The sequence below is a fragment of the Nerophis ophidion genome, linkage group LG01 (assembly GCF_033978795.1).
Source record: "Nerophis ophidion isolate RoL-2023_Sa linkage group LG01, RoL_Noph_v1.0, whole genome shotgun sequence".
In the NCBI taxonomy this organism is placed as follows: domain Eukaryota; kingdom Metazoa; phylum Chordata; class Actinopteri; order Syngnathiformes; family Syngnathidae; genus Nerophis; species Nerophis ophidion.
Window position 1 is genome coordinate 2928465 of NC_084611.1, and position 17883 is coordinate 2946347.

Sequence of the window (17883 nt, forward strand, 5' to 3'; positions counted from 1 at the left end):
GGTCCGCACATTTTACCGGCGATGCTAATGCAGACATGGCACAAAGATGTATGGATAACCTGCAGATGCATTTGCAACGATAAAGTCAACTACATCACAAAGGTGACTTTTGTTGATGTTGTTGACTTATGTGCTAATCAGACATATTTGGTCGCGGCATGACTGCCAGCTAATCGATGCTAACATGTTATTTAGGCCAGCTGTATCTACATTTGAAACTATATCAACATCCAGCGTTTCATTCCAACCACATTTAATGCCAAACAAACACTTACCAATCGACGGATTTAAGTTGATCCAGTGTCACAAGATGCGAAACTTCCCATCGTTGGTCCGCACATTTTACCGGCGATGCTAATGCAGACATGGCACAGAGATATATGGATAACCTGCAGATGCATTTGCAACGATAAAGTCAACAAAATCACAAAGGTGACTTTTGTTGATGTTGTTGACGTATGTGCTAATCAGACATATTTGGTCGCGGCATGACTGCCAGCTAATTGATGCTAACATGCTGTTTAGGCTAGCTGTATGTACATTTGAAACTATATTTACATCCAGCGTTTCCCTCCACCCACATTTGGTGCCAAACAAACACTTACCAATCGACGGATTTAAGTTGATCCCGTCTCACAAGATGCGAGACTTCCCATCGTTGGTCCGCACATTTTACCAGCGATGCTAATGCAGACATGGCACAGAGATGTATGGATAACCTGCAGATGCATTCCGAACGATAAAGTCAACTAAATCACAAAGGTGACTTTTGTCGACGTTGTTGACTTATGTGCTAATCAGACATATTTGGTCGCGGCATGACTGCCAGCTAATCAATGCCAACATGCTATATAGGCTAGCTGTATGTACATTTGAAACTATATTCACATCCAGCGTTTAATTCCACCCACATTTAATGCCAAACAAACACTTACCAATCGACGGATTTAAGTTGATCCAGTCTCACAAGGTGCGAAACTTCCCATCGTTGGTCCGCACATTTTACTCAATAGCTTCGGTTTCTGCTTCAATTTCGTTTTCGCTATCTGCCTCCACACATCTGTTGAATCGCTTAAACCGCTGAAATCCGAGTCCGAATCCGAGCTAATGTCGCTATATCTTTGCTGTGGTATCCGTATCGGCATCACTGGATGACGTCACAGGAAATTAGACGATGTCTTCACAGATAGTGAAAATCAGGCACTTTAAAGCTTTTTTTTTTAGGGATATTCCGGGATGGGTACAATTAAAAAAATATTCAAAAAATAAAATAAGCCACCGGGGACTGATTTTTATTGGTTTGAACCCTTCTGATATTGTGATAAAGTCGTGAGAAGGCTGCGTGCGTCCTTAGTCGTGTTTACTTTGAGATAAAGTCGCTCAGCAGCTGGCTCTTTTCTCACGGCTCCCGCTCTTTCTGCCTCAACCGGAAATGAAGGAAACTTGATAAATTAAGATCCTTTTAAATGATCATTAATGAAGGCGAATATGACGTCATGGCATGCATGAGATCTAAAGGTGTGTGTTAATGCTCAGCCAGGGTGCGCGCGCAGTTTCGCAGCCACGCGGACATCCCGACAGGCGGTGCGTTCAGGGTCCCGGCCGGACGCGGCTATAAAAAGCCGCAGCGGACTGGCGGGGAGAAGCCTGAAGAGGATGAAGATGATGAGGATGAGGATGATGATGCTGGCGGCGCTGATGAGCGTCACTTTGAGTCTAACTTCCGCTGCTAAGGTAAGAAAACAACTTAATAAAAGTCAACATGTGAGTTGTATGGAATGACAACGTGCGTGTGCGTGCGCAGCTGGGGGTGGTCGACACGGAAGCGGGACAGGTTCAAGGGCTGAGTAAGAGCATGGGACTTCTGCGCTCTGTGGACGTCTTCAAGGGGATCCCCTTCGCGGCCCCCCCTGGACTGTGGGAGAAACCACAACCTCACCCCGGGTGGGACGGTAATGTCCGCTTCTCCACACTCATGATGACGTCACACCCGTCGGTAGAATTTAGGCTTGAACAAAATAAAATAAATAGGCTGCTCAGTCGCCAAAACTCCAATATTCAAAGTCATCATTTTTTTGGGTTCACTTAATTTACCGTAAAAAAAAAAAAAATCTGAGATTTTAGTAAAAAAAAAAGACTTTAGCTCACCTGTTAGCATATTGCTAACATCATGTTAATATTTTATTTAGCACATTATAAACATGATATCAGCACATGAGTGTGTTAACATGATGATAGCATGTTGCTAACATCATGTTAATATTTTATTTAGCACATTATAAACATGTTATCAGCACATGAGTGTGTTAACATCTTGTTAGCATGTTGCTAACATCATGTTAATATTTTATTTAGCACATTATAAACATGTTATCAGCACAGGAGTGTGTTAACATCATGTTAGCATGTTGCTAACATCATGTTAATATTTTATTTAGCACATTATAAACATGTTATCAGCACATGAGTGTGTCAAGATCATGTTAGCATGTTGCTAACATCATGTTAATATTTTATTTAGCACATTATAAACGTGTTATCAACACATGAGTGTGTTAACATCATGTTAGCGTGTTGCTAACATCATGTTAATATTTTATTTAGCACATTATAAACATGTTATCAGCACATGAGTGTGTTAACATCTTGTTAGCATGTTGCTAACATCATGTTAGTATTTTATTTAGCACATTATAAACATGTTATCAGCACAGGAGTGTGTTATTATCATGTTAGCATGTTGCTAAAATCATGTTAATATTTTATTTAGCACATTATAAACATGTTATCAGCACATGAGTGTGTTAACATCATGTTAGCATGTTGCTAACATCATGTTAATATTTTATTTAGCACATTATAAACATGTTATCGGCACATGAGTGTGTTAACATTTTGTTAGCATGTTGCTAACATCATGTTAATATTTTATTTAGCACATTATAAACATGTTATCAGCACATGAGTGTGTTAACATCTTGTTAGCATGTTGCTAACATCATGTTAATATTTTATTTAGCAAATTATAAACATGTTATCAGCACGAGTGTGTTAGCATCATGTTAGCATGTTGCTAACATCATGTTAATATTTTATTTAGCACATTATAAACGTGTTATCAGCACATGAGTGTGTTAACATCTTGTTAGCATGTTGCTAACATCATGTTAATATTTTATTTAGCACATTATAAACATGTTATCAGCACATGAGTGTGTTAACATCATGTTAGCATGTTGCTAACATCATGTTAATATTTTATTTAGCACATTATAAACATGTTATCAGCACATGAGTGTGTTAACATCTTGTTAGCATGTTGCTAACATCATGTTAGTATTTTATTTAGCACATTATAAACATGTTATCAGCACAGGAGTGTGTTATTATCATGTTAGCATGTTGCTAACATCATGTTAATATTTTATTTAGCACATTATAAACATGTTATCAGCACATGAGTGTGTTAACGTCTTGTTAGCATGTTGCTAACATCATGTTAATATTTTATTTAGCACATTATAAACATGTTATCAACACATGAGTGTGTTAACATTTTGTTAGCATGTTGTTAACATGCTGTTGGCATATTGTAAACATGATGTTAGCATGTTGCTAACATCATGTTAATATTTTGTTAGCACATTATAAACATATTATCAGCACATTAGTGTGTTAACATTTTGTTAGCATGTTGTTAGCATGTTGCTAAAATCATGTTAATATTTTCTTAGCACGATATAAACATGTTATCAGCACATTAGTGCGTTAATATTTTGTCAGCATGTTGTTAACATGATGTTAGCATGTTGTTAAAATGTTAATATTTTGTTAACACGTTTTTTTGCATGTTATAAACATGTTATTAGGACATTAGCATGTTGTTAACATGTCAACAAGTTATAAGCACATTGTTAGCATGTTAACGTTTTGTTAGCACCTTGTTAGCATGTTGCTAACAGCATGTTGACATGTTTCCAACATGTTATTAGCATGTTGATATGTTAACATATTCATAACATGTTATTTGTTGTGAGAACGTTGTTAACATGTTCACATTTTATTAGCATATAGTCAAAATGATGGTAGCATGTTTTTAACATTTTAATCATTTGTAAGCACGCAGTAAGCATTTTATAAACATGTTACCAGCACATTAGCTTGTTAAAATTTGGTTAGCACATAGTTAGCATGTTGTTAACATGATGTTGGCATGTTGTTAAAATGTTAATATTTTAGCACGTTTTTTGCATGTTATAAACATGTTATTAGCACATTAGCATGTTGTTAACATGTCAACAAGTCATAAACACATTGTTAGCATGTTAACGTTTTGTTAGCACCTTGTTAGCATGTTGCTGACAGCATGTTGACATGTTTTCAACATGTTATTAGCATGTTGATATGTTAACATGTTCATAACATGTTATTTGTTGTGAGCACGTTGTTAACATGTTCACATTTTATTAGCGTATTGTTAAAATGATGGTAGCATGTTTTTAACATTTTAATAATTTGTTAGCACACTGTTAGCATTTTATAAACATGTTATCAGCACATTAGCATATTAAAATTTGGTTAGCACATAGTTAGCATGTTGTTAACATGATGTTGGCATGTTGTTAAAATGTTAATATTTTGTTAACACGTTTTTTGCATGCTATAAACATGTTATTCGCACATTAGCATGTTGTTTACGTGTCAAGAAAATATAAGCACATTGTTAGCATGTTAACGTTTTGTTAGCACCTTGTTAGCATGTTGCTAACAGCATGTTGACATGTTTTCAACATGTTATTAGCATGTTCATGTGTTAACATGTTCATAACATGTTATTTGTTGTGAGCACGTTGTTAACATGTTCACATTTTATTAGCATATTGTTAAAATGATGGTAGCATGTTTTTAACGTTTTAATAATTTGTTAGCACGCTGTTAGCATATAATAAACATGTTATCGGCACATTAGCGTGTTAAAATTTGGTTAGCACATAGTTAGCATGTTGTTAACATGATGTTGGCATGTTGTTAAAATGTTAATATTTTGTTGACACGTTTTTTGCATGCTATAAACATGTTATTCGCACATTAGCATGTTGTTTACGTGTCAAGAAAATATAAGCACATTGTTAGCATGTTAACGTTTTGTTAGCACGTTGTTAGCATGTTGCTAACATGATTTTGACATGTTTTTAACATATTAGCATGTTCATATGTTAACATGTTCATAACATGTTATTTGTTGTGAGCACGTTGTTAACATGTTCACATTTTATTAGCGTATTGTTAAAATGATGGTAGCATGTTTTTAACATTTTAATAATTTGTTAGCACACTGTTAGCATTTTATAAACATATTATCAGCACATTAGCGTATTAAAATTTGGTTAGCACATAGTTAGCATGTTGTTAAAATGTTAATATTTTGTCAACACGTTTTTTGCATGCTATAAACATGTTATTCGCACATTAGCATGTTGTTTACGTGTCAAGAAAATATAAGCACATTGTTAGCATGTTAACGTTTTGTTAGCACATTGTTAGCATGTTGCTAACATGATGTTGACATGTTTTTAACATGTTGATATGTTAACATGTTCATAACATGTTATTTGTTGTGAGCACGTTGTTCACATTTTATTAGCATATTGTTAAAATGATAGTAGCATGTTTTTAACATTTTAATATTTTGTTAGCACATTGTTAGCATGTTATAAACATGTTATCAGCACATTACCATGTTAAAATTTTGTTAGCTCATAGTTAGCATGTTGTTAACGTCATGTTGGCATGTTGTTAAAATGTTAATATTTTGTTAACACGTTTTTTGCATGCTATAAACATGTTATTCGCACATTAGCATGTTGTTAACATGTCAACAAGTTATAAGCACATTGTTAGCATGTTAACATTTTGTTAGCACGTTGTTAGCATGTTGCTAACATGATGTTGATATGTTTTTAACATACCAGCATGTTGATATGTTAACATGTTCATGTTATTTGTTGTGAGCACGTTGTTAACATGTTCACATTTTATTAGCATATTGTTAAAATGATGGTAGCATGTTTTTAACGTTTTAATAATTTGTTAGCACGCTGTTAGCATATAATAAACATGTTATCAGCACATTAGCGTGTTAAAATTTGGTTAGCACATAGTTAGCATGTTGTTAACATGATGTTGGCATGTTGTTAAAATGTTAATATTTTGTCAACACGTTTTTTGCATGCTATAAACATGTTATTCGCACATTAGCATGTTGTTTACGTGTCAAGAAAATACAAGCACATTGTTAGAATGTTAACGTTTTGTTAGCACATTGTTAGCATGTTGCTAACATGATGTTGACATGTTTTTAACATGTTGATATGTTAATATGTTCATAACATGTTATTTGTTGCATGTTATTTGTTGTGAGCACGTTGTTAACATGTTCACATTTTATTAGCATATTGTTATAATGATAGTAGCATGTTTTTAACGTTTTAATATTTTGTTAGCACATTGTTAGCATGTTATAAACATGTTATCAGCACATTACCATGTTAAAATTTTGTTAGCACATAGTTAGCATGTTGTTAACGTCATGTTGGCATGTTGTTAAAATGTTAATATATTGTTATTTTGCATGCTAAAAACATGTTATTAGCACTAATGTGGCTATTTCAACATTTTGGCTTGCCGACCCCTGCCCTAGAAGAAACTCACACACGTTTCCTAAGCGACGCACTTTCACACGCGCACATTATTTTTAATGGCGCAATGGAGGGGAAATGATGAAAGAGGTCACGTTAACTTTCAGTTTCGATTCCCGCCAGGGCTTGGCAACCGCGGTGGACAAAAGCATGAGAAACGGGCAACCGTTGGAGAGACCGTTCCCACCTTTAGAACGCTGGGTTCGCCCTCCCAGTCTGCAGTGACTATTAGCATGTTGTTAGCATGTTGTTAGCATGTTGCTAACATCATGTTAATATTTTATTTAGCACATTATAAACATGTTATCAGCACATTAGTGTGTTCATATCATGTTAGCATGTTGCTAACATCATGTTAATATTTTATTTAGCACATTATAAACATGTTATCAGCACATGAGTGTGTTAACATTTTGTTAGCATGTTGCTAACATCATGTTAATATTTTATTTAGCACATTATAAACATGTTATCAGCACATGAGTGTGTTAACATTTTGTTAGCATGTTGCTAACATCATGTTAATATTTTATTTAGCACATTATAAACATGTTATCAGCACATGAGTGTGTTAACATTTTGTTAGCATGTTGCTAACATCATGTTAATATTTTATTTAGCACATTATAAACATGTTATCAGCACATGAGTGTGTTAACATTTTGTTAGCATGTTGCTAACATCATGTTGGCATATTGTAAACATGATGTTAGCATGTTGCTAACATCATGTTAATATTTTGTTAGCACATTATAAACATATTATCAGCACATTAGTGTGTTAACATTTTGTTAGTATGTTGTTAACATGTTGCTAAAATCATGTTAATATTTTCTTAGCACGATATAAACATGTTATCAGCACATTAGTGCGTTAATATTTTGTCAGCATGTTGTTAACATGATGTTAGCATGTTGTTAAAATGTTAATATTTTGTTAACACGTTTTTTTTGCATGTTATAAACATGTTATTAGGACATTAGCATGTTGTTAACATGTCAACAAGTTATAAGCACATTGTTAGCATGTTAACGTTTTGTTAGCACCTTGTTAGCATGTTGCTAACAGCATGTTGACATGTTTCCAACATGTTATTAGCATGTTGATATGTTAACATGTTCATAACATGTTATTTGTTGTGAGAACGTTGTTAACATGTTCACATTTTATTAGCATATTGTTAAAATGATGGTAGCATGTTTTTAACGTTTTAATAATTTGTTAGCACGCTGTTAGCATATAATAAACATGTTATCAGCACATTAGCGTGTTAAAATTTGGTTAGCACATAGTTAGCATGTTGTTAACATGATGTTGGCATGTTGTTAAAATGTTAATATTTTGTCAACACGTTTTTTGCATGCTATAAACATGTTATTCGCACCTTTAGAACGCTGGGTTCGCCCTCCCAGTCTGCAGTGACTATTAGCATGTTGTTAGCATGTTGTCAAGCTACAGTTAGCATGTGTTAGCATGTTGTTAGCATGCTGTCAAGCTACAGTTAGCATGTGTTAGCATGTTGTTAGCATGTTGTCAAGCTACAGTTAGCATGTGTTAGCATGTTGTTAGCATGCTGTCAAGCTACAGTTAGCATGCGTTAGCGTGCACTTGTGTTGCAGGGGTGAGGCAGGCCAACAAATATGCGGAGCGCTGCTTGCAGGTGACCTTGTTGCAGACCAAAAGCCGAGGAAGCCTGGATTGTCTCTACTTGAACATCTTCGTTCCTCAGGGACTTAGATGTACGCGACACACACGCACAGGAAGTTTGTATTTTCAACAGGAAGTGTGACCGCTCCGAGTGTGTGTGTGTGTCAGTGTCCTCCAACCTGCCCGTCATGGTGTACCTGTTTGGCGGCGCCTTCCTGTTGGGGGCATCCAACGACGTGGCCATCCTGGGCGACTCGCTGTACGACGGCAAAGAAATGGCGGACAGAGGCGACGTCATCGTGGTGACGGCCAACTACCGCGTGGGCACGCTGGGCTTCCTCAGCAGCGGGGACGCCAGACTGCCAGGTGCGACGCCGTCACCTGTCCTGGGCTGCGGTGGCTGAGGTGGTCTGTGCTCGCAGGTAACTACGGGCTGTGGGACCAGCACGCCGCCATCTCCTGGGTGCGCAGGAACATCGCGGCCTTCGGAGGGAACCCGGACAACATCACCATCTTCGGCCAATCGGCCGGCAGCGCCAGCGTCAGCTATCAGGTGAGGACGCCGCTCGAGTCCGCCGGGTGCGAACAGATGCTGACAGGTGTGGTCAGACCCTGTCGCCCTACAGTAAAGGACTGTTCCGCCGGGCCATCAGTCAGAGCGGCGTGGCGTTGAGTCCGTGGGCGCTGCAGAAGGACCCGATGAAGCTCACCAAGAAGGTACGGGAGGAAAAAACCCGCACTATCGCACTTCCTGTTTGTTGACCACCAGCCCGCCTCGCGTAGATCGCCCGCAAGGTGGGCTGTTACCGCAGCGACGAGGACTTGATGCTGACGTGTCTGAAGATGACCGACCCGGTCGGACTCACCATGGTGGGGAAGATCGACATCCTGCAAATGCTGGGCAATGGTGAGGACGAGCGATCCTGTCCTGTCATCACGTCTGTGATCATCTCGCCGCGTTCTCCTAGGCGTGGTCATGGATCTTCTGGAGTTCGCCCCGGTGGTCGACGGCGACTTCCTCCCCGATCATCCCAGCCGGCTCTTCCACAACGCCGCCCACTTTGACTACATGGCCGGCGTCAACTCCATGGACGGACACCTCTTCGCCGGCGTCGACGTTCCCTCCATCAACAAGAAAAAAGCCAACACCACCATGTGAGCGTCATTAGCTACAGCTAGCTATAGGAATCGATCCACATCCAAATTGGGATATCGGCCCGACACCCGATACCAGATCAGGGCATACCTGATGCCACACCTGACGACCACCTTTTCCCGTCCTATCAGAGAGGACGTCAGGGGTCTTCTGGCCGGCTTGACGAAGGAGAAAGGCAACGCGGCCGTGGACTCGGCCTTCAGCGTCTACTCCGCCCACTGGGGCTCCTTGCCGCTGCCGGAGACGGTGAAGAAGACGGTGGCGGACATCGAGACGGACTTCCTGTTCCTGGTGCCCACTCAGATCGCCCTCCAGCTCCACGCCAACCACAGCAGGTGCAAACGTCAGCTAGCTTAGCGACACCAGCAGGTTGACGTTAGCGCGCTCTCGTCCCTCCAGTGGCGCCCGCACCTTCTCCTACTTCTTCGACATGAAGACCCGCATCCCGGGGTTCCCCCGCTGGGTGGGGGCGGAGCATAGCGAGGAGCTGCAGTACTCGTTCGGGAAACCCTTCTCCACCCCGCTGGTCTACTTCCCCAGGCACAGGGACCTGTCAGGCTACATGATTGCGTACTGGACCAACTTCGCCAAGACGGGGTACGTTCCCGGCTAACCTGGGTCCTGGCAGAGTCCAGCTAAACCTGGTCTTCCTTGTGCTCACACCAGAAACCCCAACCAAGGAGGCAGCAGGGTCCCGGCCCAGTGGCCCGCCTTCACCAGGACTCACCGGCCCTTCCTGACCATCAACCACAAGACCAGCAAGTCCTCCATCAGGTGAAGTCTTTGTGTCCACTTCCTGTTGTTGGAGGCTAACATGCTACGTGTGTTGGCAGCTACGACCTAAGAGGCGACTACGTCACCTACTGGACGAGCTCGTACAGCAGCCTGCCTGACGTGTGAAGCTGGAAGTTCATGTGAAAAGAAATGAAATAAACTCTTTGGTTAATAAAGAAAGTGCTTTATTTGGCTCCACCCCCTACTTTCTTATTCTGCTCATCACTTCTTCCCCTTCTGCTTCCTGCCGGGCGACAGGAAGTGACCTCCGGCTCGGTCCGTCCCGGTCCACGGCGGTGGCCATGGTCCTCCAGGCGTCTCCCTTCAGCTCCTCGGGGTCGTCGTACTCGGAGGGCGGTCCCAGGCAGCTTTGCGGCTCGTTGTAAACGTGGTCCTCCTCCTCGTAGGCCGGGGTCAGGACCTCGCTGTCCAGGGGACGCTCGGCGCTCAGAGGGTCCTTCTTGGAGACGGCGTGGAACGGGTCGTCTTTGGGGAGGTGCGGCGTGCTGGTGTCCCACGTGACCTGCGAGTACGTCTGCTCCAGGGACCACGGCGCGGGGGAGCAGAGGTCAGGGTTCAGCGGGGAGCCGCAGATCACGTGGACCCTTTTCTTGGGGACCAGGGTCAACTTGTCAACTCCGAGCAGATCCACGTCCACCTGGGAGACCACACGGGACTCCATCAAGCCTCGGTCTGCATAGTGTGATGTCATCATAGTGTGATGTCATCATACTGTGATGTCATCATGGTGTGATGTCATCATACTGTGATGTCATCATGGTGTGATGTCATCATAGTGTGGTGTCATCATACTGTGATATCATACAGTCAGGCGTCGTCATAATGGGATGTCATCATGGTGTGATGTCATCATGGTGTGATGTCATCATACTCTGATGTCATCATACTGTGATGACATAGTATGATGTCATCATACTGTGATGTCATCATACTGTGATGTCATCATGGTGTGATATCATCATGGTGTGATATCATCATACTGTGATATCATCATAGTGTGGCGTCATAGTGATATCGTCATAGAGTGATATCGTCGTAGTATGATATCATAGTGTACTGTCATCATTCTATGATGTCATCATAGTGTGATATCATCATAGTATGATATCATCATAGTGTGGTGTCATCATACTGTGATGTCATACAGTGTGGCGTCATAGTGATATCGTCATAGAGTGATATCGTCGTAGTATGATATCATAGTGTACTGTCATCATTCTATGATGTCATCATAGTGTGATATCATCATAGTATGATATCATCATAGTGTGGTGTCATCATACTGTGATGTCATACAGTGTGGCGTCGTCATAGTGATATCGTCATAGAGTGATATCGTCGTAGTATGATATCATAGTGTACTGTCATCATTCTATGATGTCATCATAGTGTGATATCATCATAGTATGATATCATCATAGTGTGGTGTCATCATACTGTGATATCATACAGTGTGGTGTCATAATTTGACATCGTCATAGTGTGATATTGTTGTAGTATGATATCATAGTGTACTATCATCATAGTATATCATCATAGTGTGATGTCATCATAATGTCATATCGTCATAGTATATCATCGTAGTGTGATATCGTCATAGTATGATATCATCATAGTGTGGTGTCATCATAGTGTGATATCATCATAAAATGATGTCATCATAGTGTGGTATCATCATAGTATGATATAGTGTGATGTCATCATAGTGTTATGTCATCGTAGTGTGATGACACACGCACTATGATGTCATCATAGTGTGGTATCGTCACAGTGTTGTCATCACAATGTGATATCATACAGTGTGGTGTCATCATAATGTGATATCACCATAACATGATATAGTGTGATGACATCATCACAATGTGAACATGTCCTCAGTGTGATGTCATCATTCTGATGTCATCATAGTATGATGTCACCGTAGTGTGATATCATCATAGTATGATATCATAGTGTGGTGTCATCATAGTGTGGTGTCATCATACTGTGATGTCATCATAGTGTGATGTCGTCATAGTATGATATAGTGTAATGTCATCATAGTGTGGTATTGTCACAGTGTCGTCATCACAATGTGATATCATACAGTGTGGTGTCATCATGTGATATTGTCATAGTATGATATCATCATAGTGTGATATCTTCATAGTATAGCATCATAGTGTGATGGCATCATTCTATGATGTCATCATAGTATGATGCCATCATAGTGTTATATCATCATAGTATGATATAGTGGGATGTCCTCACAGTGTGATGTCCTCACTGTGATTGTGATGATGTCATGACAGTGTGATGTCATCACACTGACCTGCATGATCAGGTGTTTAAGTCATGTGACGTGCGAGCGGAACTGACCTGAGCAGCAGAGGATTGTGGGTCATCACGGTAGGAAGCAGGTAAAGGTGGCAGGGTGGGGGCAGCACAAAGTTCCATGTTGACGGGCCCTCCTCTGCGGGCGTGACGGGCACGCTGCTGACTGATGGCGGCCTCCACCGCCTGGAACAGGAAGTTACCCTCCTTGGTGTCGAACTCAAAACTGCCCTCGCCCGACTCACACCTGCGGCCCGCCTCGAAGGTGAAGGTGTTCTGAGGAGAAGCCACGCCCACGTAAGAAGCTGCTGTCGGTGTGTGTGTGTGTGTGTGTGTGTGTGTGTGCCACCTTGTGGTGTGTGTGTGTGTGTGTGTGCCACCTTGTGGTGTAAGTGTGTGTGTGTGTGTGTGTGCCACCTTGTGGTGTGTGTGTGCCACCATGTGGTGTAAGTGTGTGTGTGCCACCTTGTCCCGCCTGGTGTCAGTCAGTGTGTGTGTGCCACTTTGTGGTGTAAGTGTGTGTGTGCCACCTTGTGGTGTGTGTGTGTGTGTGCCACTTTGTGGTGTAAGTGTGTGTGTGTGCCACCTTGTCCTGCCTGATGTCAGTATGTGTGTGTGTGTGTCACCTTGTGGTGTAAGTGTGTGTGTGTGCCACCTTGTCCCGCCTGGTGTCAGTCAGTGTGTGTGTGCCACTTTGTGGTGTAAGTGTGTGTGTGTGCCACCTTGTCCGCCTGATGTCAGTCTGTGTGTGTGTGCCACCTTGTGGTGTAAGTGTGTGTGTGTGCCACCTTGTCCCGCCTGGTGTCAGTGTGTGTGTGTGTCACCTTGTGGTGTCAGTGTGTGTGTGTGTGTGTGTGTGCCACCTTGTGGTGTCAGTGTGTGTGTGCCACCTTGTGGTGTAAGTGTGTGTGTGCCACCTTGTGGTGTAAGTGTGTGTGTGCCACCTTGTGGTGTCAGTGTGTGTGTGCCACCTTGTCCTGCCTGATGTCAGTCTGTGTGTGTTTGTGCCACCTTGTGGTGTAAGTGTGTGTGTGTGCCACCTTGTCCCGCCTGGTGTCAGTGTGTGTGTGTGTGTCACCTTGTGGTGTTAGTGTGTGTGTGTGTGTGCCACCTTGTGGTGTCAGTGTGTGTGTGTGTGTGCCACCTTGTGGTGTCAGTGTGTGTGTGTGTGCCACCTTGTGGTGTAAGTGTGTGTGCCACCTTGTGGTGTGTGTGTGCCACCTTGTGGTGTAAGTGTGTGTGTGTGTGCCACCTTGTCCTGCCTGATGTCAGTCTGTGTGTGTGCCACCTTGTGGTGTAAGTGTGTGTGTGTGTGTGCCACCTTGTGGTGTGTGTGTGTGCCACCTTGTCCTGCCTGATGTCAGTCTGTGTGTGTGTGCCACCTTGTGGTGTAAGTGTGTGTGTGTGCCACCTTGTCCCGCCTGGTGTCAGTGTGTGTGTGTGTGTGTTTCACCTTGTGGTGTAAGTGTGTGTGTGTGTGCCACCTTGTCCCGCCTGGTGTCAGTCAGTGTGTGTGTGCCACCTTGTGGTGTGAGTGTGTGTGTGCCACCTTGTGGTGTGTGTGTGTGCCACCTTGTGGTGTCAGAGTGTGTGTGTGTGTGTGCCACCTTGTGGTGTAAGTGTGTGTGTGTGTGCCACCTTGTGGTGTCAGTGTGTGTATGTGCCACCTTGTGGTGTAAGTGTGTATGTGCCACCTTGTGGTGTAAGTGTGTGTGTGTGTGTGTGTGCCACCTTGTGGTGTAAGTGTGTGTGTGTGTGCCACCTTGTCCTGCCTGATGTCAGTCTGTGTGTGTGCCACCTTGTGGTGTAAGTGTGTGTGTGTGTGTGCCACCTTGTGGTGTAAGTGTGTGTGTGTGCCACCTTGTCCCGCCTGGTGTCAGTGTGTGTGTGTGTGTGTTTCACCTTGTGGTGTAAGTGTGTGTGTGTGTGTGTGTGCCACCTTGTCCCGCCTGGTGTCAGTCAGTGTGTGTGTGCCACCTTGTGGTGTAAGTGTGTGTGTGCCACCTTGTGGTGTGTGTGTGTGCCACCTTGTGGTGTCAGAGTGTGTGTGTGTATGTGCCACCTTGTGGTGTAAGTGTGTGTGTGTGTGTGTGCCACCTTGTGGTGTGTGTGTGTGCCACCTTGTGGTGTCAGAGTGTGTGTGTGTGTGTGTGTGCCACCTTGTGGTGTAAGTGTGTGTGTGTGTGTGCCACCTTGTCCCGCCCGAAGCGGCGCAGGAACCTGTAAGGCCAGCTGAGGGTGACAACACCTGCAGTGTCCAGCAGGTGGAGCACCTCTGAGCTGGCTCGCAGGACACCTTCTTTCTTCAGGCGACATCGCTCGGATGACTCTGTCCTCCTCACACACACACGGAAGTCCCTCACTACACACACACACACACACACACACACACACACACACACACACACTCATAAGCATCACTTCCTGTCTCATTTCCTGTCATGCTCAGTGTGGCACACACATGTTTGTGTGCTGTACAAAATGTTGTCCTCCATGCCTTCTTCTTCTACTTTCTGCTGGCTGCCACGCCCCCTGCTGATAGGCCCCGCCCAGCTGACCTGCACACACACACACATGAGAAGAATGACAACAATGCAGAAGAAAGTATTAATATTATTATTATTATTATTAATAAGTTGCGTACAGGAAAGGCGGCCTGGCACAGCAGAGTGGTCCACAGCTGTGGTGCGTGAGCGGCAAACAGGAAGTTCCTGTGCGTGGTCTCCAACAGGAAGCAGGCCGTGTCCTTGGGCGCCGCCTCCGCCTCCACCTCCGCCTCCGCCACTCGGACACAGTCGGACAGTCTGATCACCTGGAGGGAGTCAGCAGGTCATGGCGGCCTGTTGCTATGGCGACCACTGCCAAAGAGAAGACACCTTCTTGTGGTCCTGATGTCGGCGTCCTCCTCGCTCGCCGCCATCTTTACACTCGCACACTTCTAGTCTGGGGATGGACCGACAACTCTCTCCAAACAACACACACCACACACTCTTCCACTTCTTCTTCAGACACACACAACGACGACACACAAGTATCATACACAACGACACACAATAATGATACAATGTTACACAATAATGACACAATAGTGATACAAAATAATGATACACAATAATGACACACAATTGTGGCACAATGATACACAATAACGACACAAAATTATGATACAATGATACACAATAATGACACCCAATTATGACACAATGATACACAATACTGACACACAATAATTATTCACAATTATGACACGATAATGATAAACAATAATGACACAGTGATACACAAAAATGCCACACAATTATGATACAATGATAAACAATAATGACACACAATTATGACACAGTGATACACAAAAATGCCACACAATTATGATACACAATAATGACATACAATAACGATACACAACAATGACAATAATGATACACAATTATGACACAATGATCCACAATAATGACACAATTATGACACACTATGTTACATGATTAGGACACAATGATACACAATAATGACACACAGTTATGATACACAATTATGACACGATACACAATTATGACACAATGATACAAAATACTGACACACAATAATTATTCACAATTATGACACGATAATGATAAACAATAATGACACACAATTATGACACTGATACACAAAAATGCCACACAATTATGATACACAATTATGACACAATAATGACATACAATAACGATACACAACAATGACAATAATGATACACAATTATGACACAATGATCCACAATATTGACACAATTATGACACACTATGTTACATGATTATGACACAATGATACACAATAATGACACACAGTTATGACACAATGATACACAATAATGACACACATTATACACAATTATGACACACTATGTTACACGATTATGACACAATGATACACAATTATGACACAATGATACACAATAATGACACACATGATACACAATTATGACACAATAACAAACAATTATGACACATAATTATGATACACAATTACACACAGTAATGATACACAGTGACATACAATAAGGATACACAATAATGACGCACAAAGAGCCACAATAATGACAGACAATAATGATACACAATAATGACAAACAATAAAAATACACAATAAAGACACACATAAATGACAGACAATAATGACACGCAAAAATGACACAATAACGATACACAATGACACTCAAAAAGATACACATGATAAACAATAATTATACACAATTATGACACAATGATACACAATAATACTACTCGATTGTGACACAATAATGATAAACAATGACACACGATAATGATACAAAATTATGACACAATAATACACACATGCGCACAATGACGATACACAATTATGACAATGACACACAATGGTACACACAATAATGATAAACAAAGATACACAATAATGCCACACAATAACGATACACAATAATGACAATAATGATACACAAAGACATACAATGATACCCAAAGACACACAAAATGATACACAGACACACAATGGCACACAATAATGATAAACAATGATGAACAAATACACACATTACTGATACACAAAGAAAGATAATGACACAATAATGATACACAAGATAATGATACACAAAGACAACACAATAATGATACATAAAGACAACACAATAACAATACACAATGACACACAATCATGTATCAATAAATGTAGATAAAGTACATGATTATAAAGTATAAGTAGATGAATTGTACGTGTAGATAAGTGATTATAGATCATAATAACTAGTACAAATAATATAGATATATAAACACCAGAGAATATAAGAATGTAGACTACAATTACAAGAATATACCAGTATAGATATACCAGTATAGATATAGGAATATAGATATATGAGTATAGATATGTGAGTATAGATGTGTGTGTGTGTGTGTGTTACCTTCCCAAAGGTGTGCTGGTGTTGCAGGTAAAGTATAGATATGTGAGTATAGATGTGTGTGTGTGTGTGTACCTTCCCAAAGGTGTGCTGGTGTTGCAGGTAAAGTATAGATATGTGAGTATAGATGTGTGTGTGTGTGTGTGTGTGTGTTACCTTCCCAAAGGTGTGCTGGTGTTGCAGGTAAAGACGTCCTTCTTTCTTCACGTCTTCTTCCATTCTCCTCTTCGCTTGGCGCCCAACTTCCTGTTCTGCTATCTTCACCGCTCTCACTTCCTGTCTTCGGGCGTGATGTCCCGCCCACTTCCTGTGTGAGCCACAAGCACAACACGACCAGACAACACAAGCCCCGCCTCCTGAAA

General features: G+C 41.7%; 2 protein-coding genes across 3 annotated transcripts; one reads left to right on the plus strand and one right to left on the minus strand.

Moving 5' to 3' along the window:
- The first annotated feature begins 1571 nt into the window (after positions 1–1571).
- On the plus strand, positions 1572–10468 carry LOC133548878 (bile salt-activated lipase-like). Its single transcript, XM_061893817.1, has 12 exons — positions 1572–1734; positions 1805–1952; positions 8318–8437; positions 8514–8711; positions 8768–8898; positions 8955–9062; positions 9129–9252; positions 9314–9500; positions 9633–9836; positions 9901–10098; positions 10168–10275; positions 10335–10468. The coding sequence occupies exons 1-12, from the start codon at positions 1657–1659 to the stop codon at positions 10399–10401; spliced, it is 1671 nt and encodes a 556-aa protein (XP_061749801.1). The 5' UTR covers positions 1572–1656; the 3' UTR covers positions 10402–10468.
- On the minus strand, positions 10439–17811 carry LOC133548883 (docking protein 2-like). 2 transcript variants are annotated; one of them, XM_061893837.1, is made up of 7 exons: positions 17678–17811; positions 15486–15608; positions 15254–15421; positions 15071–15167; positions 14802–14971; positions 12655–12885; positions 10439–10933 (listed from the first exon to the last, which is right to left on the minus strand). In XM_061893837.1, the coding sequence occupies exons 1-7, from the start codon at positions 17738–17740 to the stop codon at positions 10478–10480; spliced, it is 1308 nt and encodes a 435-aa protein (XP_061749821.1). In that variant the 5' UTR covers positions 17741–17811; the 3' UTR covers positions 10439–10477. The 2 variants fall into 2 exon arrangements, with proteins under 2 accessions (XP_061749821.1, XP_061749812.1); XM_061893828.1 differs by having other exon boundaries at positions 15486–15611.
- Between the last annotated feature and the right edge of the window lie 72 nt (positions 17812–17883).

Excerpts from the sequence above, each read along its gene's own strand:
- LOC133548878 (XM_061893817.1), top strand. The coding sequence starts at position 1,657 with ATGAAGATGATGAGGATGAGGATGATGATGCTGGCGGCGCTGATGAGC. Across the intron at positions 8,438-8,513 it reads CGTTCCTCAGGGACTTAGAT|TGTCCTCCAACCTGCCCGTC; the intron begins GTACGCGACACA and ends TGTGTGTGTCAG. Across the intron at positions 10,099-10,167 it reads ACCAACTTCGCCAAGACGGG|AAACCCCAACCAAGGAGGCA; the intron begins GTACGTTCCCGG and ends TGCTCACACCAG.
- LOC133548883 (XM_061893828.1), bottom strand. The coding sequence starts at position 17,740 with ATGGAAGAAGACGTGAAGAAAGAAGGACGTCTTTACCTGCAACACCAG. Across the intron at positions 14,972-15,070 it reads TTTGTACAGCACACAAACAT|TGAGGGACTTCCGTGTGTGT; the intron begins GTGTGTGCCACA and ends GTGTGTGTGTAG. Across the intron at positions 12,886-14,801 it reads GCCGCTTCGGGCGGGACAAG|AACACCTTCACCTTCGAGGC; the intron begins GTGGCACACACA and ends GCTTCTCCTCAG.